The 25,971-nt window shown below is 37.3% G+C and overlaps 1 protein-coding gene and 1 long non-coding RNA gene across 11 annotated transcripts in view; one reads left to right on the top strand and one right to left on the bottom strand.

Annotated features, from left to right (window-relative positions):
• Nucleotides 1-19,262, top strand: part of LOC127635329 (high affinity cAMP-specific 3',5'-cyclic phosphodiesterase 7A-like) — a 49,626-nt gene extending 30,364 nt beyond the window's left edge. Inside the window, exons 2-15 of one of the 8 annotated variants that reach the window (XM_052115275.1) lie at nucleotides 5,635-5,695; nucleotides 7,714-7,758; nucleotides 8,277-8,309; nucleotides 8,851-8,937; nucleotides 12,551-12,702; nucleotides 12,946-13,009; nucleotides 13,228-13,323; nucleotides 13,537-13,637; nucleotides 14,665-14,796; nucleotides 14,929-15,020; nucleotides 15,544-15,688; nucleotides 16,780-16,876; nucleotides 16,979-17,059; nucleotides 17,564-19,262. In XM_052115275.1, the coding sequence (XP_051971235.1) occupies nucleotides 5,635-5,695; nucleotides 7,714-7,758; nucleotides 8,277-8,309; nucleotides 8,851-8,937; nucleotides 12,551-12,702; nucleotides 12,946-13,009; nucleotides 13,228-13,323; nucleotides 13,537-13,637; nucleotides 14,665-14,796; nucleotides 14,929-15,020; nucleotides 15,544-15,688; nucleotides 16,780-16,876; nucleotides 16,979-17,059; nucleotides 17,564-17,787 (1,410 nt within the window). In that variant the 3' untranslated portion in view covers nucleotides 17,788-19,262. Of the gene's footprint in view, nucleotides 1-5,634; nucleotides 5,696-7,713; nucleotides 7,759-8,276; nucleotides 8,310-8,847; nucleotides 8,938-12,550; nucleotides 12,703-12,945; nucleotides 13,010-13,227; nucleotides 13,324-13,536; nucleotides 13,638-14,664; nucleotides 14,797-14,928; nucleotides 15,021-15,543; nucleotides 15,689-16,779; nucleotides 16,877-16,978; nucleotides 17,060-17,563 lie in introns of all 8 variants that reach the window. The other 7 variants (XM_052115274.1, XM_052115279.1, XM_052115278.1 and 4 more) reach the window with 7 other exon arrangements.
• Nucleotides 19,263-19,373: 111 nt separating this feature from the next.
• LOC127635336 (uncharacterized) lies at nucleotides 19,374-24,861 on the bottom strand. Of its 3 annotated transcripts, none has more exons than XR_007969466.1 (4): nucleotides 24,091-24,861; nucleotides 22,593-22,802; nucleotides 22,367-22,484; nucleotides 19,374-21,961 (listed from the first exon to the last, which is right to left on the bottom strand). It is a non-coding gene; the product is annotated as an uncharacterized LOC127635336 (long non-coding RNA). The 3 variants fall into 3 exon arrangements; XR_007969467.1 differs by having other exon boundaries at nucleotides 22,593-24,189; nucleotides 24,689-24,861; XR_007969465.1 differs by having other exon boundaries at nucleotides 22,593-24,861.
• Between the last annotated feature and the right edge of the window lie 1,110 nt (nucleotides 24,862-25,971).

Raw genomic sequence — 25,971 nt, 5'->3', positions numbered from 1 at the left:
ATGAATGACATATAAAGGAATGGATTGTTTAACAAACTAGCTGGATGGGTTTGCATTACAGGTTTGCCCCAGGCCACATAGAGTATTGTGTCAGACAGACATAATTGTGTTTTAGACAGCTTAGATACATTTTCACCAAGTATAAATGGGGTGGAAGGATATCCTGTTATGATTAAGTCTCGATTTTTGTTGCGAACTTGGGGCCCTATGATTTCCGTGATACGGAATCGCAAAATCCAGTAATTAAAGCAGAATTAATGAAAAAATACTAAATTACATGGAATCTGATTTATTTGAAATAAAGTAAATGTATGATTGCGCAATTAATCAAAGTAAAATCGTGATATGCCCAAGTTTATTGATTAAACACAAAAGGCTGAGATGTAAATAATGTGGATGTGTAATGTGTAAAGCTGGCCGTCCATTCACTGGTTCCTCAACATAATCATCGTGTGTGTGTGTAATAGAGGGCAAACCGCTAAGCACTCATTTACTGTAAATCGCACAGCACATGCAGAATTTATATTTATAGAATTAAATTGTAGCCGTATAGCAAACTGCTTAGCCGTAAGGCTGTCGTCATACACCATAACATACAAACTAATAGTCAATCAGTCGGCTTACTGGCAGAATAAAAGCTCAGTTTAACCAGATGCATGAAATTGTGATAGTATATTAATGTATAGTAAAATGTAATTAGTAATAGTAAATAAATAAATGGTAATTTTATTTATATATATATATATATATTAGATATACATTAAAACAAATTTTTTAATTACTCCACAGATTTCATATTAGCAAACTATTTTTGGCAAGTTGTTTAGAACATTTACTTTGTGCATGACACAAGTAATTTTTCCAACAGTTGTTTCGGACAGATTGTTTCACTTTTAATTGACAATATCACAATTCCAGTGAGTCAGATGTTTACTTACACTACGTTAACTGTGCCTTTAAGCAGCTTTGAACATTTCAGAAAATGATCTCATGCTTTTAGGCAATTATCTTCTGATAGTCTAATTGGCTAATTTGAGTCAATTGTAGGTGTACCTGTGGATGTATTTTAAGGCCTACCTTAAAACTCAGTGCCTCTTTGCTTGACATCATAGGAAAATCAAAAGAAATCCAAGGCCAAGACCTCAAAAAAAAAAAAAAAAACTGGACCTCCACAAGTCTGGTTCATCCTTGGGAGCAATTTCCAAATGCCTGAATGTACCACTTATATCTGTACAAACAACAGTATGCAAGTATAAACACCATGGGACCACACAGCCATCACACCGCTCAGGAATGAGATGCATTCTGTCTCCTAGATATTAATGTAGTTTGGTGCAAAAAGTGCAAATTAATCCCAGAACAACATCAAAGGACCTTGTGAAAATGTTGGAGGAAATGGGTAGAGTATCTATATCCACAGTAAAACAAGACCTATACTGACATAACCTAAAATGCTGCTCATCAAGGAAGAAGCCACTGCTCCAAAACTGCCACGAAAAAGCCAGACTACAGTTTGCAAGTGCACATGGTGACAAAGATCTTAATTTTTGGAGAAATGTCCTCTGGTCTGATGAAACTAAATTGAACTGTTTGGCCATAATGACCATCGTTATGCTTTGAGGAAAAGGGGTGAGGCTTGCAAGCCGAAAAACACAATCCCAACCGTTGTTGGGGTGCTTTGCTGCAGGAGGGACTGGTGCACTTCACAAAATAGATGGCATCATGAGGAAGGAACATTATGTGGGTTTTGTAAAGCAACACCTCAAGACCTCAGCCAGGAAATTAAAGCTCAGTCACAAATGGGTCTTTGATATGGTCCCCAAGTAGGGTTGGGCGATGTCCCCTAAATTGGCAGTTGACGATGTTGACAGTAAAACATTGCGATGGATGATGATATCGTCGGCGGGGGGTGGGGGGATTATATCATTTCATATAATTTTAAAAAATTATATGAAAAATTATTATTTCGTTATTTTACTAACCCAACTAATGACTCGTCGGCGCTTTATCAGTAGGTTGCACGACACGTGAAGCATTTTTTTTTGCTTTCACTTAAGAAGAGTTGTGCACTTTTTATTTTAATATATCTCTTTACATAAATACTATTTTCCACTTAAAAACTATAATTTCGTTATTTTACTCACTGATGAGCAAAAGGTCGAGGCAGAAATGACCATGTACCTGCAGGAAATGGCCATTGATGGGGAAGAGGACCCGCTGACTTGGTGGAAAACGAACGACAAAAGGTTTCCGTTCATGGCAAGATTAGCACGGAAATATCTGTGCATATGTGCTACCAGTACTCCATCAGAGCGGGTCTTCAGCACAGCGGGTAGTGTAGTTACTCCAATCCGCAGCTTATTAAAACCAGATAAAGTGAATATGTTGGTATTTCTGGCCAGAAACATCGAAATTTAAACATGGTCTGTGGTGAAAGATATTAGACTTCTTTACACATTTTTCGCCATCCGTTGCGGAGCTATTCGATTTTGCATATAATTTTTTAAACGTTCATTTGTGTAGTTCATATGACCACTTTACAATATTTCAATAACATAATTTATTTTGTAGCCTGTGCTGAAGTTAATTGTGCTGCTAATTATAAGTGAAATGGTAATGCCGAGTTTCGGTCTGAGTGTTGTTCCCGTTTTCCTGTTCTTTATTTGTTGTTCTTCTATGTTTTAATAAATGTGTGTTATTCATATTCACCTTGTTTCTTTCATTTGATTTGACATTATGGATTTATGGCCAAGGAAATTTTTCTTTAAAAGTATTTACCAGACAAAAGTGATTTGACGTTCGCTGGTCTGGGTTTATCTTAAACTGCCGCTTCAGTGTATACAAGAGCTATGTGACAATGAGCAAGATTTTCTGAGACACTACAACTACTAATAATTAATTAATAAAGGCTATTTTCTTGTAGCCTACAACATAACATATTTTAATCTAAATGTACAGTGTAAGACATGTAAAAAAAAGACAAGAAGCTAACAATGTCAAGATCAATATTTGTGTAGCCTGCCTGACACGGTATTTTCACAGACTAATACGTCACATCTCTGGCATATACCACAGTATTTAAAATAGCATATATGCATTAGTTATATTCTCAATTTAATTTACAGAGCAATCCCTGCAAAGTTTTTAGGTTAACTATAGAAGAGACTAGGATTAGTGAGTCACACTAGCATGACTCGCAAAAGGGGTGTGGCATCACAATGATGGCTCTACATCGTGATGTTGGTCAGCCATCACCGTCCATCGGCACAACCCTATCCCCAAGCATACCTCAAGTTGTGGCAAAATGGCATAAGGACAACAAAGTCAAGGTATTGGAGTGGCCATCACAAAGACCTGACCTCAATCATTAGAAAATTTGTGGGCAGAACCTAAAAAAAAGAACCTTGTATGTGAGCAAGCAGGCCTACACACCTGACTCAGTTACACCAGTTCTGTCTGGAGAAATGGGCCAAAATTCCAGCAATTTTTTTGTGAGAAGCTTGTGGAAGCTACCCAAAATGTTTGACCCAAGTTAAACAATGTAAAGGCAATGATTGTGAAATCAGATTCATTTTAGAGAATCAGTTTGTCTGGCTGAACCTTTCACAGATAAATGATTCACAGATTTGTTTAAGTCCCCTCGCAGAAGTCCCTGCGTCGTCTGTTTTGTTGTAAAGTATTTATACTAGTTAAATGCTACTGTTCATCACTTTTAGACTATATACACTGCTATATAAAGTGTTTTGCAGTTTTATTGGTTGTATTTTGTGTAAATTTGTTAAAGATATTGTCCCCTAGAGTAGATTTGATGTCGTTTTTGTAATTTTTAGTGTAGCTAACTATTTTTTGTAACTACTTAAATGTAGTTTAAATCCTTTAAACCACAAGTAGCTTATAATAGGCAAGCTGCAGTTTCAAAGAAGCTTCTTCAACACTGATATTCACTTAGCAGTTTTACAGTTCATTTGCTCTGCTATTATTAACTTAACATGAAGCACTGCCATCATTTATGGCCTTTCAAACTGTGGCCTGGCCTCCAGCATGTTAATACCCCAACCAAATTATGCTGCAGATTACAGGACCCTCTGTCTGGATTATGCGTGTGCATATTGTGTTAAAATCCTTGTAGTAGTTGCAGCTCATGTGCATTTGCAGTTTTATTGGACAGGGGCTCGAGGCGCAGGAGGGCTGTTAATGGATAAAAATCAAGTATGCAAATTGGTCCAGTCTATTGACGTCAGAGGCTGAATTGTATGCATCTGGGGACATCCTGACCAGCCATCTAAGAGCTACAGTGAAATGGTTGTCTTTGTGTGTGGTGCACAGGTTCTTTTTGGAATATTTATTAAAGCATATGAGATTTTCTCCTTATCCTCTTCTCCAAAAGTCTAGTTTCTAAATGATTGTGCAATGCGTTTAAAGGGATGGTCCACCCAAACATTGTGCTCATGTTGTCTCAAACATTATGGGCTTGCTTTGTTCTGTAGAGCACACAAGCAGAATTAGAATGTTTAGCCTAAGCTGTACACTTTCATTGTATGGAAGAAAGATGCCTTCTTCCTAACACCTACTTCTGCGTTTCACAGAAGAAAGTCCTACAGGTTTGGAACCAGGTTGAGTTAATAAAGACACAATATAAATGTTTTTGGTCCTTTTAACAAAAAATAAAAAAATGCATAGAGGTCGGCTTATTAATCCATTCCTCTTTTTTTTTTTCTGGCAAAGAATTTCAGAATAAACCTTCATGCTGTCCTCTACTGTTCAGGCTGTTCTTTTTGCCAGCTGTGTTGGTGACATCTAAAAACAAACCTGTGCTACCTTTTAAGAAACTGCGAGTACTTAATTAGCATGTTCGATACTGAAGCCTCTTCCAAGTGCTGTGGTCAGGGAATGTTCAGCCCACTGTACCTGGATAGGCCAATCACATGCAAAGGGGCATCATGAGCAGTGGTATGAGTGTCTGTTCTTAAATTAATCTGAGTGGTCCTGTATGGAAGTGTAATGGACAGGAGAGCAGATTACCAAGGACAGATGATGCACACTTAGTTCAGTGAAGCAGGCTTCCCCGCTCCAGTTTCCTCCTGCTGCTGGGAAATTGCAGTGAGTGTGTGCGTGCAGTGAAGGCAGGGTTTGTAAGAGGGTTGAGCTAATGTTAAGCCCTCCAGCATTTCACTCACATGGTTATGGTGAGATTGAGTGTTTAAGTCACAATTTGGCCAATCACTCATAAGAGAGGTGTTTAGAAATATTACAGGACAAGAAGGTGCCATTTTAACTTTCTTTCTTTTTAAAAACTCAAATTTCTAATCTGGTTTGTTTGATAATGGTTAGAAGACAAGCAGATTTAAATCAGTTGGTTATTTACACTCATAAAAGCTACATAAAGTACTTTTTGGTAAGTGGTTCCAAGTGAAAAACACTTGACACAGAAGAAACGTGTTGGTGAAAAAAATAGGCTCTCTTAATAAAAGCAAACCATCAAATTATATATGAAGTGTTTTTTGTGAGTAATGGTAGTATTGGTTGAGCTGTATTTGAATATGCACTGCTGAGAATTTGGCTTGCATATGAGTTTTTCTCATGTGTTTGAGTAAATGCAAATACTGACGTCAGTCTGCATCTCTTCCCCTGCAGAGACGTGGAGCAATCTCCTATGACAGCTCTGATCAAACTGCTCTGTATATTCGCATGCTAGGTAAGCACCATCTTCCCAGTCTTATACACACACACACACACACACACACACACACACACACACACACACACACACACACACACACACACACACACACATACACACTCTCAACCTTTAAACAAATGCAGACATAGGGTAGTTGTACCACTCTGCACTGGAAGTTACCAAGAACACCCATTATACAACAGATTGTGGAACAGAGAGGGGATGGAGAGCATCTACCATCAGTCAAAAAGCCTGATAATTTCTTCATTAAATCCAGAGTTTAAGTAATTCCTCAAATGGGAATTGCTTAGAATTTCCCTTAATTGTCATTTGATTGAATAGTTATCAAACCCCGCCTGATTGCTGACCCGCGGGACTTTCTTGAGTTTTACTGTGCCCCTTTGAATAGAACAGCTCTGAAAGATCCAGGGGCCTGATGTATAAACATTGAATATATGCAAAATGGGCATTGAAAAGGGCATTCACCTTCCCATGCCGGATTTACTCATCATCATGCCATCCCAGATGTTATGATTTTCTTCTGCTGAACACAAAGATTTTTAGAAGAATATCTCAGATCTATAGGTCCATACAATGCAAGTGAATGAGTGCCAAAATTCTGAAGCTCCAAAATCAACATAAAAGTACTCCAGATGACAGCCGGTTACATCCATATCTTCTGAAGCGATGTGATGGCATACGTTTTTGGCATTGTGAGAATCTCTATAAAATAAGTTTTCACCTATTACAAAAATTCTGTAATTTAGTCAACCTCATGTCGCAGGAGGAACGCTGTACAGTAGTTTGGTTGGTTTTGGTTTAGATCTGCATTTATCTGTTTCTTTACTCACAATGGTGTGTTTATGTGCTTATCCTGGATGTCTCAACCGAGTGGCGAACGTGAGATTACCTCCGTATCATGGCAACTTGAAAACACCACACAAGAGACTGCTTGAACTCCACTCTCTCGTGAAGCTTTTGATTTATAGTTTAAAAGTGCATAAATATAAAAAAATTCACACCAAAAGTGATCATTTCGCTTTAGAATACATTAACTGCTGGTGTCGTGTCGAAGACGTTTATACTGACTGTCTGTGATTTTTGGAGCTTCAAAAAAGAAGTCTCCATTCACTTGCATTTTAAGGACCTACTGAGCTGAGATATTTTTCTTCAAATGTGTTCTGGGGCTGGTTGCATAAACATAGCCATTAACTTAAGACTGCATATAACAATTAGTTTGACTAGCTAAAGATGCCATATAAAGACTGTTGCATAAAACAAGCTCACTGTTGTCTTCAGTAAAACTGTGTATTTTGCATTACATTGTGGGAAATGTAAGCCACTGAACAGCTTGAAATGGCTGACATTGCACGCTCAAATGGCTGACATTGGACGACATTGGAGTACTACAGTGCTCAAAATTGATTCTAATGAACAAATTTAGTGATTTTAACCCAAATTTAAAAACAAAAACATGACATTTTGTTACAATGGTTGAAGTCAAAGTCTCAACTCAAGCCCCTTTCATCCCTCAACTGATGGATTGGCTCCACTTTCCATGGCAACATGGAATGTAAACAAAAGTTAGCCTAGGTGTCTGCTGTCTTACATTTTGGTCTTAAATTAGACTGATCTAAGTATTTATGCAACTGACTGAATAAAATAAGACCAACATTTTAGACTACTAACTAGTGAGACTAGTCTAAAACAGTTTTATGCAACCAGCCCCTTGTGAAGAAAGTCATACACACCTGGGATATCATGAGGGTGAGCAAATGATGAGAGAATTTTCATTTTTGGGTGAACCATCCCTTTAATTCCTCTTACAAGCATCAACTGTCATGTTACACTGACTGCCTTGCCTTCTGTCTTGAACAATACATGACAAAGACGCTAAAACATACTGAATAACCTGAAATAGCTACACGTCCTTAACATAACTTCCTAGAGCAATAGCCAAAACTCCAGTTAAAGCTAAAGCTAACCCTGACCTAATATTTGATCGTAATTTCTTTTTTTGTTTTGTTTTTAAGCTGTGACAAACAAAACAATCAAACCCTCATTCGTGTTTACACCAGGTATGAACCAAGTCATCTTCACAAGGAGAGACAACCGCACACTCGCTTTCACGACCTATCCCTTTAACAACTCTTCCACACCATTCCTCCTTAAAGACCTGCATCAATGGGCACAGCTATTCAGTGTCACTTCTCACGTTTAAAAGTCTTAAAATATTTATGGGTCAGGAGAGAATTTCTGGTTACATTCAAGAAGTTGAGTAGGTTTAACGTAAAACAAAAAGACCCTAATCGATGGTGGTCACTTGGATGTGGCTCTTGCTTTCTCAACCTCCGTGGCTTTTTAATTCTGCATGTCAGAGTAGCTTTGTCTTTTTTTTAATGTCTGATTCGCCTATTGCATGTGGCGTTGATCTACACTCTTGTATGTTCAGTCCGAATCTATGATTGCCGTTGTTGTTTTTTTTTTTTTTATCATTTGAAAAGTCATGTATTTTTTTTATTTATTTATTTCTTTGTTTTTTTTAAGTGTTTATTTTTTTTTATGTAATTGTAATTCAGTTTTGGTATTTTGATAGGGGCTTGTGTAATATTCAAACAGCTGTTTTCAAGTAAGTAAATAAACTGGTGGGAGGCTGTTTTTTAATTTAATGACTTATTTTACATGTTGACTACTTAATATTGCACATGAACTCCAATCAGTACTGACTGACATGTTGGAGGCTGCTATTACTCCGTCAAAGTTTATGCGTCCTACCACCTCTCTCCCTCCCCATGCAAATGCACGCACACACATGCAGCCAAGAGTTTGATGAAAAGGCCTATTGAATGACTTTTAACAGATGTGACTTTAGAGCTTTGGCCAGCCTTGCTGAAGTCCCTCTGATTTTCTGTCCATTCTGTTCTGGGCTGAAGCTCAAGCTTGTCTGTCTCCCATTCGTCCTACTGTGCTCTTAGCCGTCTGAATACTAATGCATAAGTCCTACTTCAGCATGGCGACGCATGCCCCCCCCCCCCCCAATCTCCTTCCATCGCCTGTGTGTATGTTTCTGTCCCCCCCATAGCCAAGCCTGTTTCCCTGCTGTGGGTGAAAGCATACATTGTGTTTGCTAACAAATATCTTGAGGACCTGTGTGTTATGCCTTCTAGGAGATGTGAGAGTGAGAAGTCAGGTAGGCTTTGAACCTGAACGAAGAGGCTCGCACCCATACCTGGGCATCGATTTCCGCACTTTGCACTGTAAGTATTGAAACAAGATGCTTGTCCAATCACACACAATTCTACCTTTTATACATGGGCAATCAAAGCACTAAAAATTATAACAGACATCCTTTGTTTCAGAAGTATTTTTCCAATTCATTTTCTCCATAGGGTTAGTTCTATGCTAAGAAACAAACTAGTAAGCTGGCAGGTGAATCACAATATTACAGCATTTGATTTGAAGCCAAATCAGAGATGAATACATAACTTTGTACTTGGGGAATTGATGAACTACTCTGATAGCGCATTGCTAATGTAATTGATTCAGTCTGGGGTTTTGTGTGTTTTAGTTACTCTTTTTAGTAAATGTCTAACAGATTTGAACTTAAATTAGGTAAGCAGCTAACTATATCGAATTACAAATACTTACGTTACTGTCATTTAAGTCCTAATCCCCAGAAAGTTTACTTTTAAGTAGTTTAAAAATGGTATACATTGGTACATTTTAAGTGCTGTAACTGTACGTTTATTGCGCTATTTTCCCTCCATCTGTGTTCGCTACTTCCCTGTCCTGATTTTATTTTTATCCATCAACAAGATTGGCTACGAGAGTCTTGTGACTCCCGTCAAATCAAAACATACATAGAAAATGTTAACGGCAGCTGTAGATCTGATGCCAATTGTTATGAATTTGGACTATGCCTCAAACAGCAGGTCAACACCTGAAAATGCTCTTCACTGTGAAAAAAGAACAATTGCTTGATCGTGTCATGTATGTTTGACTTGATCAAGCCAGATATCAGCTTTAATTCTGCTAGTGTCTATAGCGTAGCCTGTAATTTAACTATCTATCACTGACATTTTTGGGTTGCTGTGAGAGATTAATGCGGTGTTATCAATAGGGCTGGGTGATAAAAGGATCTTGATGTTTATCGGGAAAAAAAGTCCTCGATATCAATGATAAAATGAGTAATTTTCTTTACTTGTCCTATTTTCTACTTCTAGACCAGGGGTGTTCATTACATCGATCATGACAGAAAGACCACCACTGGTTTGCTGATCTAATATTTTTAATAATATTGTTAGGCTTTTAATAATACCGACCCCTGATGTAGAGAGTGTGTTCCTTTTGTATAGTAAATTTCCAGGGAAGTAGAGATGATAAAAAATGTATAATTATGCTTAGCCTTGATCATGTTTTTTTCTAATGCCAGATAAAAAAGTATCAAAATTTGTAAAGCAATACTTCAGCAGAATATTCAGAAAATTGTGAATAATGCATTAGAACGAGTACACAACTATTTCTGGGCATAAAATATACAGTAATTAAATCAATATGGATTATTGTGTATCAAAAGGAGTACAGTATGGCCCCTCATGTACTACTAAAAGGGATAGTTCACCCCAAAATGGAAATTCTCTTATCATTTACTCGCCCTCATGCCATCCCAAATGTGTGACTTTCTTTCTTCTGCAGAAAACAAATGAAGATTTTTTTAGAAGAATATCTCTGCTCTGTAGGTCCATGCAATGCAAGTGAATGGGTGCCAACATTTTGTCACTCCAAAAAGCACAAAGGCAGCATAAAAGTGATATATACATCTCCAGTGGTTAAATCCAAATCTTCAAAAGTGATTTGATAGGTGTGGGTGAGAAACAGATCAATATTTAAGTCCTTTTTTGCTTGAAATTCTTCTCCCTGCCCAGTAGGGGATGATATGAATGAATAATGTGAATCTGAAAGTGAAAGTTAAAGTGCAGATTGGCTGAGCAGGGAGAAGAATTTATAGTAAAAATGGACTTAAATATTGATCTGAGATATTCTTCTAAACATCTTAATTTGTGTTCTGCTGAAGAAAGTCATACACATGAGGTTGAGTAAATGATGAGAATTTTCATTTTTGTGTGAATTATTCCTTTAAAGCATGATGTAGCCCCTGTACCAAACAACTTTTCCCACCCCTGCTCTACCTCCTCTATTGTGCGGGACATGACACTGCTTTTTTTTTTTTATTTTGTGTTTTTGACATTCCTTGCATTGTTTTGAACATGTTTTACATGCAACAATAACTCGCTTTGTCAGCATTAAGGTTTACCCTACATAAATAGATGTGTATATAGTGTAATTGTTTCATACATTACAATTTAAAAGGTGATCAGTGTGTTGAAAATAACTTTTTAATTTTTGTAATCATGTTGTCCTTTTTATTTTTTTTAGAATCAGATTCATGTAGTGTGTCGTGTAGTGATGTATTTTTTAAGTTGGCAGTCAAAAATACCTATATTTTTGTATTCTTTCTGGCAACGAATAGCCATAAAAAGGAATGTAAATTATGGTATGTGTGGTACATTTTTAAATTGCAGCATACAGTGTTTATTATAATGGGTAATATATTTTGCAACTCAGTACTCAATACTGACTACTCATAAGTTATTTTAAATGAGCTACTCTTTTACTCTTACCTTAGTAGTTTTTAGGACTGGTACTTTTACTCTACTCACACTTAATGTTTTGGGAAGTAACCATACTTTTACTTTAGTGTGATTTTTCAGTACTCTTTCCACCCCTGACAATATGGTATCTTGCTAGTTTGTGGACACTGTTGTGATTCCTGTTTCCATTTTAACAGCAAATTTTCTAATTGGTGGATCTCTCTTCAGAATTATGGGTAGTGTAGTACTTAGTATAGTAAGAATTAAGTAATTGAACATGACTTTTAAATAGTGATGTTAAAATGACACTTACTACTTCTGGCTTTTAAATAAGCTTATCACAAGTATTATATTATATAATTATATTATTTGAGATCCATGATTATTGTGTACTTCAAATTCCAATAACTACTTTGAGGTTTGATTCAATACCACCTTTATGTGACGCCGCAATGCATATGCTCCACATGTGAAATAAGGGCTTGTGGGTTTCATTGGAGAGCCTTAAAGAAACGTGTGGAAGTGAAGAATTTAGGACAGAAAAATATTATACTATTGCATAAGCACACATGCACCTTGAATGACAGATAATCGTGACAAGCCCTATAACTGGCAATTAAATTGTTAATCACAGTTATTGTTATTAAATAATTGCATGCATAATCATTGAGACAGATTATATTTAATCACCAGACAAATTTCATATTAGTGACAGCCATACTTCAAAAGAAGCATTTAAGTAGATTTTGAATATAATTTTTACTTTCAGAACCCTACTGTTGCAGTCTACTGCTTATCCCTCTCACCGATTTATTATAAAATAGCCAAATTATATTTAATACATTTTCCCCAAAGTCTTGCAGTAGTGCATATATTGTCTCTGCTAATACTAGTGATTTAGGTGAGCGTATTTATGGGAACCGTACATTTAAGAGTGCATGACAAGATTTATTGCTCTTTTGTTATGGTGAAACTCTGTTTCAAAGAGTCTTTTTGGACTGGTCTCGCCTTTTGTGCTCCAATCAGGCGTGACCTCTTGTAGGCTGCCTGAGCATGACAATTGCAACGATAGCAACCTAACTTTAAAACAGCAGGGGTTCAAGTCTGGGTGAGGGTGGGGTTGATTTTGACAAAGTCCAAAGCTCAAGTCACAACAATGATAGCTGTTCGGTGTCCTGCATTATGGAATTTTCATGTCATCTCATATGTGTATATATAGCCCGTGCTGAGTCAGCAGGGTCGATCCCAGTTCGGAGAATACGGAGGCTCTTTAGTTTTCAGCGACACCTGCTTCCGTCCCGTCTGCTACGAGGACCACCACACCTCAACCCCCTCCACATTCTGGATGAGGACTACTGCGGCCAGGCCAAAGTATGTGTATGGAAAAAGTAAAAACACTGTGGTTCTGTGGCACTTTCAAAACATTGAGTTTGTTTGAGCATTCTGATTCAGTGACATTGATCAGCAAACACAGATAGCCTTGCCCAAGACTCATGCCATCGATTGAAAGTGTTTCCCTCCAAATACCATTTGGTGACATTTTAATGATGTTTTAGTTTACATCATTGTGTTTTGAAATTTCTTGACATTTCATCTGTTTTCATTTCCTCACAGTGTATGCTAGAAAAGGTTGGAAGCTGGAATTTCAACATATTCCTCTTTGACAGACTTACAAATGGTAAATATGTTTGTTGTTCATACCTCTGTGTATGTGTGTAAAAGCATTTTGAGCTTTTCCCTCATTCTTGTAAAATACACTGTCACAAGCAACTGTACATAGTTCACATTCATTTGCGGTCAACACCGCCACCTGCTGGTTGAAACGCACATGTGCAAAATTGAGCAAAAGTGTTTCTTTTAGACATTAGTCCTACATGTATGTATTCTGTTTTTCAGGTAACAGTCTTGTCTACTTGACATTTAATTTGCTGAATCAATATGGCCTCATTGAGCTCTTCCAGTTAGACATGGTTAAAGTGCGTCGCTTTTTAGGTAAGTGTTTTTTTCAGACTGAATTATGTTTGACATCACTGGTTTTTGCTAAATTAGTCTTGCGTAACAGATTATTTTGTGTATCTTCATGATCTTGGTAAAAGTATCTTACCAAAGTGACTCAAAACGTTAAAGTACACTTTAGAATGACATCTGTAAACTGAACTTATATGCTAATATAGCTCTCATTGGATGTCGTGTTCTGATTTGCAGTTCTGGTCCAAGAAGACTACCACAATCAGAACCCGTACCACAATGCAGTCCATGCTGCTGACGTGACCCAGGCCATGCACTGTTACCTTAGAGAACCCAAGGTGAGTCTTTCTGCTAAACCTGGCTAAGATGTTCATGCATCAGTGTTTCCTTTTTCGAATCATTCATTAAAAACAACTGCACAAATTGAGCAGTTTGTTAACAAATTGGATTTTTTGTTGCACTTGCTTGTTCGATTTTGCAGGCATGTTGCGCTGGCTATTTATTGTCAGTATATTAGTTTGTAGCACCCAGTTTGTCTTTTTTTTTTTTATTGTCAATATATTAGTTTGTAGTGCCCAGTTTTTCTCTTTCGTCACATACAATTCACAAGCTCACAACCTTTTCTTTTGAAAGCTAAATACATATTTTTTTGCAGTGACATTGCTGATCCCACTCACATATTTATATATGTGTTTGACTTTCTACTGCTGAACACAAGCAAAGATTTTTAGAAGAATATCTCATCTCTGTAGGTCCATACAATGCAAGTGAATGGTGACCACAACTTTGAAGCTCCAAAATGCACATAAAGGCTGCATCCATATGGCTCCAGTGGTTTAATCCATGTCTTCGGAAGTGATCTACGATTGGTTTTGGGGGAGAACAGACCAATATGTAACTCCTTTTTCCACTATAAATCATGACATCAGCAGTCTCCTTGGTGATCATGATTTGAAGCTTGATTACACTTCTAGTACTTGATGCATGCACAGAGCACTTGGTGGTGCTAGGATGTGTAATAGAGCTTTAAATCATGATTCTCAAGGAGATTGCTGATGTCATGATTTATAGTCACCCAAAGGTCGCTTCAGAAGACTGGCATTAAACTACTGAAGTCATATGTTTTTTTTTCTGCCTTTGTGCTTTTTGAAGCATCAGAGTTTTGGTCACTATTCACCTGTATTGTGTGGACCTGCAGAGCTGAGATATTCTTCTCACATCTTTCATTTGTTTTCTACAAACTAAAGAAAGTAATTCACAAGATGAGTAAATGATGAGAGAATTAAAATTTTGTGAACTATTCCTTTAAAAATGACTACTGGTAATTACGGTACACTTAAAGACGGTTTGTGTCTGTGTTCACAGCTTGCCCAGTCCCTCACATCATGTGACATCCTCTTAGGATTGCTGGCAGCAGCCACACACGATCTGGACCACCCTGGAGTCAACCAGCCTTTCCTAATCAAAACCAACCATTACCTTGCAGCTTTGTACAGGGTTAGCGCACCATCCAATGGGATTACAGCAAATCATTAGCTCTATAATCCTCTTTATGTTCCAAGTCAATTGCTTTATTTGTAAATATGTCAAAGTCACTCACTGCTGACGGATGTGTGTGTTGCTTTGTAGAATACCTCTGTTCTGGAGAATCACCACTGGAGATCTGCAGTGGGTCTGCTGAGAGAAACCGAAGTTTTCTCCCATCTGCCCACCGAGGACAGGTCAGTGTCTCCAACACGCTTTTTCACTTTGACATAGTGTATGTATGCTTTAGGCATTTAATTAGTTTTCTTATGTCCACTTATAATGTTAGTCAATGTTTCTTACACAATAATAATCATAATTTAGTGTTACATTACTGTTTTCAAACATTGCAAAACACTAGTTCCTGACCTCACTTTTGCTAACAACTAGTGGACAGCAGCAAAGGGAGGACCAACTTCCTGTTAATGCCCATGGTTTTGAAATGATCAACAAGCACATATTGGTGTGTTATTTGGGTGTCCACCATGTAGTGTATTTGTAAAATAAATAATTATTATAATTAGCTAACCTCTGTGTGCCAGCAGTATTGATTGGCTTGTTTTTACTGCTAATGGTAAAGGTGAACAGTGGTGAGAGCTTTGCATTGTGAACATTAGAGTATGTTTACTTGGTCTCAAACACTTTCATGTCAAAAGAGCAAGGAAAATCCCTTTTCCACAAGATGTCCCTTTTAATTGGAGTTTGTTGTGTCTCTCACAGTCTGAGTATAGAGAGGCAGCTGGGCTCGCTGATTCTGGCCACAGACATCAGCAGACAGAATGAGTACCTGTCCCGCTTCAGGACTCACCTAGATGAGGATGACCTTTGTTTGGGAAACGCTTCTCATCGACATTTCATTCTGCAGGTGGGAATTTGGAGTTCAACATTTAAAAAATGCTCTACGAAAATGACTAAGAAAACTAGTAATGGAATGATACGTGTAGGGAGGTTTGTGCAGAAAACAAGAAGTGGAACAAGACAAAATTCACTCAGTGTCTCTGCAAACAATCAGCAATAGTGTTGCAGTCACTTCAAGTTCTTTATTTTAAGAATGTTTAGATATTTTAACCCAATGATACTGTTTAAGAGGGATTTTTTGTACTGTGGTCATTATAATGCATTCTTATGGAAAATTAAAGGGATGGTTCACCCAAAAATTACAATTGTCTCATCATTTACTCAGCCTCATGCCATCCCAGGCGTGTATTACTTTCTGCTGCAGAACACAAATTAAACTTTTTAGAAGAATATTTCAGCTGTGTAGGTTCATGTAATGCAAGTGAATTCAAAAATCACAAAAGCAGCATAAAAGTACTCCAGTGGTTAAATCCATGTCCTCTGAAGTGATATTATAGGTGTGGGTGAGAAACGGATCAATATTTGCTTGAAATTCTTCACCCTCCAATTAGGGGGGCATATTCATGAAGAATTTGAATTACCAAAAACACAACAAGAAGAATGTGAAAGTGAAAGTCCAGCCGGATTGAGCGGAGAGGAGAATTTATAGTAAAGATTGACTTAAATATTGATCTGTTTCTCACCCACACCTATCATATCGCTTCTGGTGACATGGATTAAACCACTGGAGTCTTATGGATTACTTTTATGCTGACTTGTGTGATTTTTGGTGCTTCAAAATTTTGGCACCCATTAACTTGCATTGCATGGACCAAAAGAGCTGAGAAATTCTTCTAAAAATCTTCATTTGTTTTCTGCTGAAGAAAGTAAGTCACACAACTGGGATGGCATGAGGGTGAGTAAATGATGAGAATTTTTGGTTGAACTAACCCTTTAAGGTGATAAGTTACATTGATGTTTTGATGTTATGATGGGATAAGATCTTTTAATCCAAGTTTTAAGTCCTGTTGTTATTTTGATGGCTAAATACAAGAAAACTAGTTTGGGCTCTTAAAACAAGCACAAACCAGCTTTAATCTACATGTGTTTTGGTTCCAGATGGCCTTGAAGTGTGCAGATATCTGTAACCCATGTAGACCATGGGAGCTCAGCAAGCAGTGGAGTGAAAAAGTTACAGATGAATTCTTCCACCAAGGTGCCCAATATCATGATCTTGCTCTGATATTTTGTTCAATCGCCATGTCAAAAAGTTAATCAAAGTGCCTTGTTATGTTGCTTGCTATCTCGTCTTGTTTAGGTGACATTGAAAAGAAGCATAAACTTGAAGTCAGTCCACTGTGTGATCGTGAAGCCAACACCATATCCAGTGTTCAAATCGGTAAGAAAGTACTGCTCTTGCTTACATGCTCCAACTTTGATCGTGATCAGGGTCCAAAATTGACTTCTTGCCACTGGTCGGTGAATTGGGAACATTTACCAATGATTGAATATTTCTCATCAGCCATGAAATTGTACTTTGTGTTATGTTTGTTCAATAAACAAACCGACCTAACTAACCAACTTATCTTGATTTGTAAACTCCTTATTTGTTATTCAAGTTTGTCTTGATCTACTTTTTATGAATGTGTTTATGAAAAAATTACAATGTTATTATTTAGCAGGTATTTTTTTAAATATATTATATGAGCTAGTCTCTGTCTCTCAGTGAAAACTGCAACTGCCACAAAAGTGTTTTTTTTTAAGTCCATGTGAAATATTTGGCGCATCATAAACCCAATTTAGATACTTATGATAATATTAGTATAAATTAACTGTAACTGGCTCAGTTGTAGCAGCAATGGGACTAATTTAGTGACGTTTGATTTCTGTTCTCGATCACCAGGTTTCATGACCTATGTGGTGGAGCCTCTGTTTGCCGAGTGGGCACGTTTTTCGGACACCCGGCTCTCTCAGACCATGCTCGGCCATTTGGGCCTGAACAAGGCCAGCTGGAGTGCCATGGAGCCCGAGGCGTCGGGAAGCTCAGAGGAGGGGGAATCCGAGCTGACCCGAGTCACTGAGGAGCCAAGTTCCAGAGCCTTATCTCAGGGAAGCCAGAAGTCATGACACCCCAACGCATACTTTGGGGAGAACACCTCTACTGCCCTCAGCCAGACATCTTACATCACATATGAGTTGCTCGCCACCCATCTCTTACAACCACTGATGATTTGTTTTTCTTTTTTGTTGGTTTATTTAATTAATTTTAAGCTCTCATTTACCCCTTTGACATAGAGCAATACATAGATACCTCATTTGGCTACTGCTGCAATTTTTCCTTTTAATTTTTGTGATGTATTTATTTAAATACCTTCTTTGTTTTTGTTCATTACCAATTCAGCTCTGATGCTTTGATAGAGACCGTAAGGAAATATAGGGGTAAGAAGGAAGCCCCCTCCTATGGCTTTAAAATGCCATTTTGAAAGATTTGCTCTGAAAGTGATTTGCAACACCTCGAGGATTTATAGTAGAGGTTTTTACAACTGCACCAAGAGACCGTGTGTATGCGTGTGTGAACGTGCTAGTGCTTCTGCAAATCAATCTTCCTCCTTGTGTACAAAAATTACAAATGTGAAGAGCCCAGTCATTTTGCTGCCTCTGAAGACTGTTTACACACTTTGTTTTCTATACAAATCATATTAGTTCTGTAATTTATTGCCTTTTAAGCACAGACGTAAACCACTTGTACATTTTTCGAAGACTACTGCTGATGTTCAACAAATTGATTGGACTGCAACTCTGTCAGTGTGACACATCGAATGCCATTTGTATCTCTCTCCCCCCTATAGACAAAGCCCATGTGTTAAAGGAACATCACTCCTTGAAAGGTGGCAAACGTAGAGACAGACCCTTTCAACCGTGGAAGAAGAATCTTGTAGCTAAATTTACTCCATGGATTCTGCTCAGGGTTTCACCAACCTGCTTATTGGGAGAAACAAGAAAGTTAAGGTGCCTTTTGTAGGTAGCCACCACCCTCTCTCTCTCTCTCTGTATTTTGTAAAGGAAGGTAAGTGCTCCTTCTCAGAATGTCTCAAAAGCCACTCTTGTCTCTTTGGAAGACTCTACACGATGCCTTAAAACTATGCACAAAGCTAAACAACCAAACCAACTGTTGTTTTCATTTTAAACTCATCACATTGTCCATTTAGTGCACTGTCTGACCCTTTGCCTTTGTGTTGTGGATAAACCTTTTTTTAAATATATATGGAGGAGAATTGGTTTCATTTTATTCTAAACATTGAACATTCCATTTTTTGTGTGTTGTTTTGGATTCTGTACAGAATGAACAGTTGTTTTTGTGCTTCTCTTAAAATGTATAAAGAGAAAAGGTGCTTTATTTTAGGTGATTTGTATTTTTTGTTGTAAGTGCTGTAAGACTGTTGATTTAAAAAACAAAACTGTTTACAGTTTCTTGTAACAGCCATTTTGGGGAGACAACCTGTGTCAAGCCATTTTGTAAAGGCTTTGCCGTATAACCTTTTGATACATATTTGTTGCGGTTGGATTTTTGATGAATAAAATTTCACAAAATGTTTCTCTTATTAGATGGCACAAGCTTGTGCTGTTGATGGTTGATTTGGTCAAAATGCAGTTGAACAGAAATACCTAAACACATTTGAGAAAATAATGCAATTTGCATCAAGGCATTGACTGAATAAAATTCAAGAAATTAAAGTTCATTTAAACAGCTGTTTAGTGTGAAAAAATAAAAAATTACCCCACTTAATTATTGCAACGGTAATAAAAAAAAAAAAAGTTTTTGCTTCCATGTGCTTGCAACATATTGGATTACTTTAAAATGGCTTAAAATGGTAGATTCTACTACATTAAAGTATAATGCTAACACACTGGCCTTAAGGTAGGTAAAGTAGGTTTGTTGTTCTGTGAAGATTACATTTAAGTGTGCAAAGAAACAAACATTTTAAAGGTCTAAACACTGACAACACAATTTTCATGATATGGTGAGGATAAACGGCAAATATGGTACAGTGATGGAAAGCTTAATATATTTGTAGATACTGTGTTTTCGTATGTCAGTCTTACACAAAACAACTACAGTGCATCTGGAAAGTATTCAAAGCTCTTCACTTTTTCTTATGTTACAGCCTTATTCCAAAATGGATTCAATTAATTATTTTCCTCAAAATTCTACAAACAATACCCCATAATGACAACGTGAAAAGTTTGTTTGAAATCTTTGCAAATTTCTTTATTAAAAAAAAAAAAAAAAATCACATTTACAAGTATTCACAGCCTTTGCTCAATACTTTGTTGAAGCATCTTTGGCACCAATTACAGCTTCAAGTCTTTTTGAGTATGATGCTACAAGCTTGGCACACCTATTTTTGGGCAGTTTCCCCCATTCTTCTTTGCAGGACCTCTCAAGCTCCATCAGGTTGGATGGGGAGCGTCGGCGCACAGCCATTTTCAGATCTCTCCAGAGATGTTCAAGTCTGGGCTCTGGCTGGGCCACTCAAGGACATTCACATAGTTATCCCGTAGCCACTCCTTTGTTATCTTGGCTGTGTGCTTCGGCTTGTTGTCCTGTTGGAAGATGAACCTTCACCCCAGTCTGAGGTCCAGAGCACTCTGGAGCAGGTTTTCATCAAGTATATCTCTGTACATTGCTGCATTCATCTTTCCCTCGATCCTGACTAGTCTCTCAGTTCCTTCCGCTGAAAAACATTCCCACAGCATGATGCTGCCACCACCATTCTTCACTGTAGGGATGGTATTGGCCAAGTGATGAGCGACGCCTGGTTTCCTCCAGACATGATGCTTTCAGGTCAAAGAGTAAAATCTTTGTTTCATCACACCAGAGAATTTTGTTTCTCATGTTCCGAGTCCATCAGGTGCCTTTTGGCAAACTCCAGACGGGCTGTCATGTGCCTTTTACTGAGGAGTGGCTTCCGACTGGCAACTCTACCATACAGGCCTGATTGCTGCAGAGATGGTTGTTCTTCTGGAAGGTTCTCCTCTCAACACCGAGAAACGCTGGAGCTCTGTCAGAGTGACCATCAGGTTCTTGGTCACCTCACTAAGGCCCTTCTCCCCCAATTGCTCAGTTTGGGGAGAAGAGTCCTGGTGCTTCCAAACTTCCATTTACGGATGATGGAGGCCACTCTGCTCATTGGGACATTCAATGCTGCAGAACTTTTTCTGTACCCTTCCCCATATCTGTGCCTCAATACAATCCTGTCTCGGAGGTCTACAGACAATTCCTTGGACTTCATGGCTTGGTTTGTTCTATGAACTGTTAACTGTGGGACCTTATGTAGACATGCCTTTCCAAATCATGTCCAATCAACTGAATTTACCACAGGTGGACTCCAATCAAGTTGAAGAAACATCAAGGAATGATCAGTGGAAACAGGATGCACCTGAGCTCAATTTTGAGTGTCATGGCCAAGGCTGTGAATACTTATGTACATGTGATTCTTTTTTTTTTTTTATTCATTTTCGTTTTTTATTTTAACAAATTTGCAAAGATATAAATATATAATATAATCTCTCGACACGTGTGTGTGTATAGTACTGAAATCGCACCTTCTATTCCCTATTATGATCACAGATGTTTGAAGGTGTGATGCAGCATAACTGTTCCTACAGACAGGCTATATAGCCTGACAGAAAGAAAAGCATTCAAAACTGATCGTAACATCTTGGCGCCAAGTAGTACTTATGAATTATGAATTGTACCTTTTAAAGCAAAAAGACAACAGGTGTTCTGAATACCAAAATGCTACTATTAAGGCAACCAGAAAAGTCAATATACTTTTGGTGCTTGCTTTCAATAACTAGCCCTTTATCAAGAAATTCAAGTGTGCACAAAGAGCTCTATAGACCTTAAACATCCAACTAAAAACACAATCTTACATAAAATCGAATAATAATAAACAGCATTTTTCATATCACTGGCAAAATGGAACTAGCATGCAATGAGACCACAGAGGTACAACATTTGCAGAGAGATGAACTCTTCAAAGGGCAAAATTACAAAGATACACAACAATAGGGAAACTGGATAGACTTCATTATGTTTTGGTATGTGCATGCTCATTTACAAAAATACAAACAAGATTTTGAGAGCCAAAAAAAAACTAAAACATCTAGCTCACTAGTTGGAATCAAAAGTTATCTGGTTAACCTTCTAACAGCAACAGGGCTCAGAAGAGTAGATTCTGTGTCCATCTTAGTACAGTTTCCTCCTTCCAGTTGATTTAAAAATATGCTGTCCAAACTGCAAAAGAACAACAAAAAATCATTGGTCACTTAGGCTGAAAATACTGGCAATTCACGGTTTACATCCCAATGTATATCCATAATATGTTGTATTACTGAGGTAAAAATAATTTTTAATACACTTTTAATAAGGACAAAAAAGCAGACAGGACTGATTTTATCCATAGAAAATTGATGGGATCAAGAAAAGGTCTGGCAGGGTTTGGAAAACAAGTCTGGTGATGTCAGCCAAAAAAAAAATTTCAGAGGTTGTAGCAAATGTTGATAAAAGATTATGAAAACAAATGCTTTGGGAATAATGTCCACCGTTGAATTGTCCATGAACAAATCAATTTTGGCTTCATCTTGATTAAAGAGTGATGTTTACCTTTTACATGTTGACTAAAGGGTGACTGATTCTTACCAGTGGTGCTTCCACATGGGACTTGTTCTCAGGGGCTGATAAGTTAAAGCTGCTTTCACACTCGCTGTCACTACAGCAAACTTTTGTTTCAGTGCCTCGGCAATCAGTGCTGCAGCATCTGTGGGTTCAACAGGCTTGGGTTTTGAGTGGCCATCAACCAGAAAAAATCTATATACTTTAATCTCCATAATGGTATCTCCTTACCGATGTCAATATGCATACACACCTCTTAACTGAGCACAGCTTCACTTTCCCCATGTCTTTCAGCACGTCTAACATATTGGGCACCTCTGGCTTATTGGATCCTAGTTCCAGTATTTTGTTCTGGTCTGACTTTTTCCCACGCCGCTCTTTGATGAGTTCAATGACGGAATAGCTCCTCTCCAAGGTGGAGGGGGTGGAACTGGAGCCATGGGGACAGGAGGGCCACCTTGAGCTTCAACATAAGGCAAAATAGGTTAAATAACTGACTTTATAAATATTATGAGTAGAGGTAGACCAATAGTGGATTTTGCCACTATATCGATAACTATGGTGGTGGAAAAGGCAGATAACCGAATAATCAGCCAATAGTTTTTTAAAAATCGACTTGTAGAATGTTGAAAAATGTTCTTCTTACCAAGACGGTCACAGACATAGAGGCTGCAAGAGTCAAAATGAGCAAAATCCCAGGTGCAGTTTATTGTGCAACCAAAATCCCAACAATAACAAGGGGGAAAACGACAGGTTAAGCAAATTATTTATTATCTTGAAACAATGTCACCTGTCAAGGGATGGGATATATTAGGCATAAAGTGAACAGTCAGTTCTTGAATTTCATGTGTTGGAAGCAGGAAAAATGGTCAAGCATAAAGATCTCAATGACATTATGCCACAACTGCTGTCGACTGAGCTTAACTTGTACTGAATCCGGAACATTCCTTTAAAGTGCTTCATGTGCAATAAGAGTGTAAAGATTTACAATGATATTCATCTCCGTTATATAGAGAAACAGAGCATTATACTTTATAAGCACTAAGCATTAACTATTTTATTAGATAAATGCAGCGTTTTAAGCTATTTAAAGGTTTCTTGGCCAAGACTTCCAAAAATGAGACAGAACTGACCTAAAGCAGACATGCTGGAAAGAAGGGCAATAGAGAAAAGAGAAACACAAAGACAGCAATAAAAGTTTCAAGGTGTGTTTGATATCATTGCATATTTAATTAATTGATGTTAAATGTTACCAAGTTAGAAAAGGCTACATTAGATTGTGAGAAATAAAACCTGTACCCCATTATTCAAGATTGTTTATTCTCAGCACTATAATGATATCAAAACAGACAAGAGGACAGAAATCTGTTGATATGGGTGAACTGAATGTCAAAGACTAAGAAAGTCAAAGATTGACCAGATTTAAAGGAGCACACAGTGCAAATAGAAAAACAATAACATTACAAACACAATGGAATGATATAATACAATTAAATGTTGGGGGGACTACTTACATTAGACAATAAATGGAAATACATGACAGTCGATATTTAAAACATACACAAACAAGTATGTTGAAGCAACACTTTACATATTTTTGTGCTTTAAAACAATTTCCATTACTGTTGAAACCATGCCACAAACTATGAGGAATAAATTGTAAATCAGGCATATTTTACATGCTGGCCTGATATGCATGTCTACGTGACAGACACATTTAAATTAACATGAAACTCATCCACTACTCATACCTGAAAGTGGATACGAGGACATGGCGCCAGAGGTAGGCTTCTGGCGATTCTTCTTACAATACTCCTGGATGATACATAAGGCTTTGATGATCCTAAAGTCTAGAAGAGACATAAACATGGTCATTCCACTAATCACAGGATGAGTGCTGCCAAACAGTCAGTCCAGTACATGTGAATAATTCTATAAACAAACTAGGTCCATTTCTGTCTGTTTATGACTTTAGCTCATGCTGTGATTCAGCAACAGTCACATCTTTCTTCATCATCAGGAATCTTTGCAAGGACATTGTCAGATCAAAACATGTGGAGTCAAGCGTTTAAACTAATGTAAATTATTGTAGCAATATATCTATTTGTTTTTATAAGTCTGCCCTATTTTTCATGTTAAATACTTGTAAAATCCCTGTAAAGTGTAAACTTGTCTCCATTTTTCCTTCTAGGATCACATTGGCCTGAGCTGTCATGCAGATGATGGTTTTCACATTTAACATTTGCCCGAAGACTGAATGCTGCACTAATCTATTTCCTAGTTGTTTCTTTCAAAGCTCATTGTGGTGAATTTGGAGCGCTTGTCACAAGCGAATACTACACCATTTACCAGTGAGCTGTCAACAAATCTTTGATTAAAGACACTTCATCGAAGGCAGTGCGGAATTAAATGCGCGCTTATTTGGGTGTAAAGGTTGTCGTTATTTCTAATGGGTAAGTGAATGGTAAAAAAAATTTCTGGCGGGTTCCTGATTGTGCCATGCCGCTAATGCTATCAGTGTGTTGTTGTTGTTTTAGTTTTTTTTTTCAGAGAACGGCTTAAAACATTCTTCTTCTTTGGATTTATGGCGGTTGGCAAACCAGCGTTTGGCGCATTTCCGCCACCTACTGGGATGAGTGTGAAGCGTTGATATTTGTTTTCTATTTTATCAGACCTGTATCAGTTCCCGTCGTTTTCTCATGCATTGCAACCTTGCATTTTAGGAAGACACAATATAATTATAGATATATATTAAAAATCAATTGTTCCTTGGCTTTGACATTTATTCTTACTATTTATTTATTATTGTAATAAAAAACAATCAAAATATTACAATAGACAAATAAATAACTCTTTTTACAGAGTGTGATGACGCGTTTCCGCCTTTTTTACCAGCGTAACTCTTGCAATTTTTTATATTATGCATTTTTTAAACATTGAGTGTAGATTTAAAATATTTTGCTTTGCGTTATATTACCCTGAAATAAGTAAAAAAAAATAATAATAATAATAATAATAATTCCACAGCTGCGAGGGGGTTTCGCGAGAGTGACAGTAAATTTGGCATCTTCTCCCATTTTACAGTTTTAATCCGCCGCTCTCTATTTGTTCCTCTTTTGGAAAGACATTAAAATGTAATAGTGAATTTTTACCCGGAGTGTGAAAAATGTTTTTTTTTGGTATTTAAAAAAAAATATATATATATATATATATATATATATATATATATTAATTTTGTATAAAAATCTCACAATAATCAAATACAGAATGATAATAACAATAATTGCAAGAAAATCTGTAAAAATAATAATATGAATACAAAATATTACATGTAAATAACGTATATAAACAAAATAACACAAAAATTAAGAACTATATACATAGGGGTATTAAAATACACTTAAAAAAAATCCTTAAAAATGATCATATTTCAAGGCTTTACAAAAATCTAGTCTTTTTTTGCTTTGGTGTTCCTTACACCCTCCAACGCTTTAAGATACTGACTAAGGGAGTGTGAATAAGGTCTATTATCACAGCTTTTTTTTGTGAGCGTGGTTAATGTGGCTCGGGATAGGGAAGTTTGGGGCCCCCTGCTGGAGCAGCTGCCCCCGCGACCCGACCTCGGATAAGCG

This window comes from Xyrauchen texanus, chromosome 42 (assembly GCF_025860055.1).
Source record: "Xyrauchen texanus isolate HMW12.3.18 chromosome 42, RBS_HiC_50CHRs, whole genome shotgun sequence".
Taxonomy (NCBI): Eukaryota; Metazoa; Chordata; class Actinopteri; order Cypriniformes; family Catostomidae; genus Xyrauchen; species Xyrauchen texanus.
Note: the sequence above shows the minus strand (reverse complement) of the source record. Positions and strands in the feature narration are given on the sequence as shown.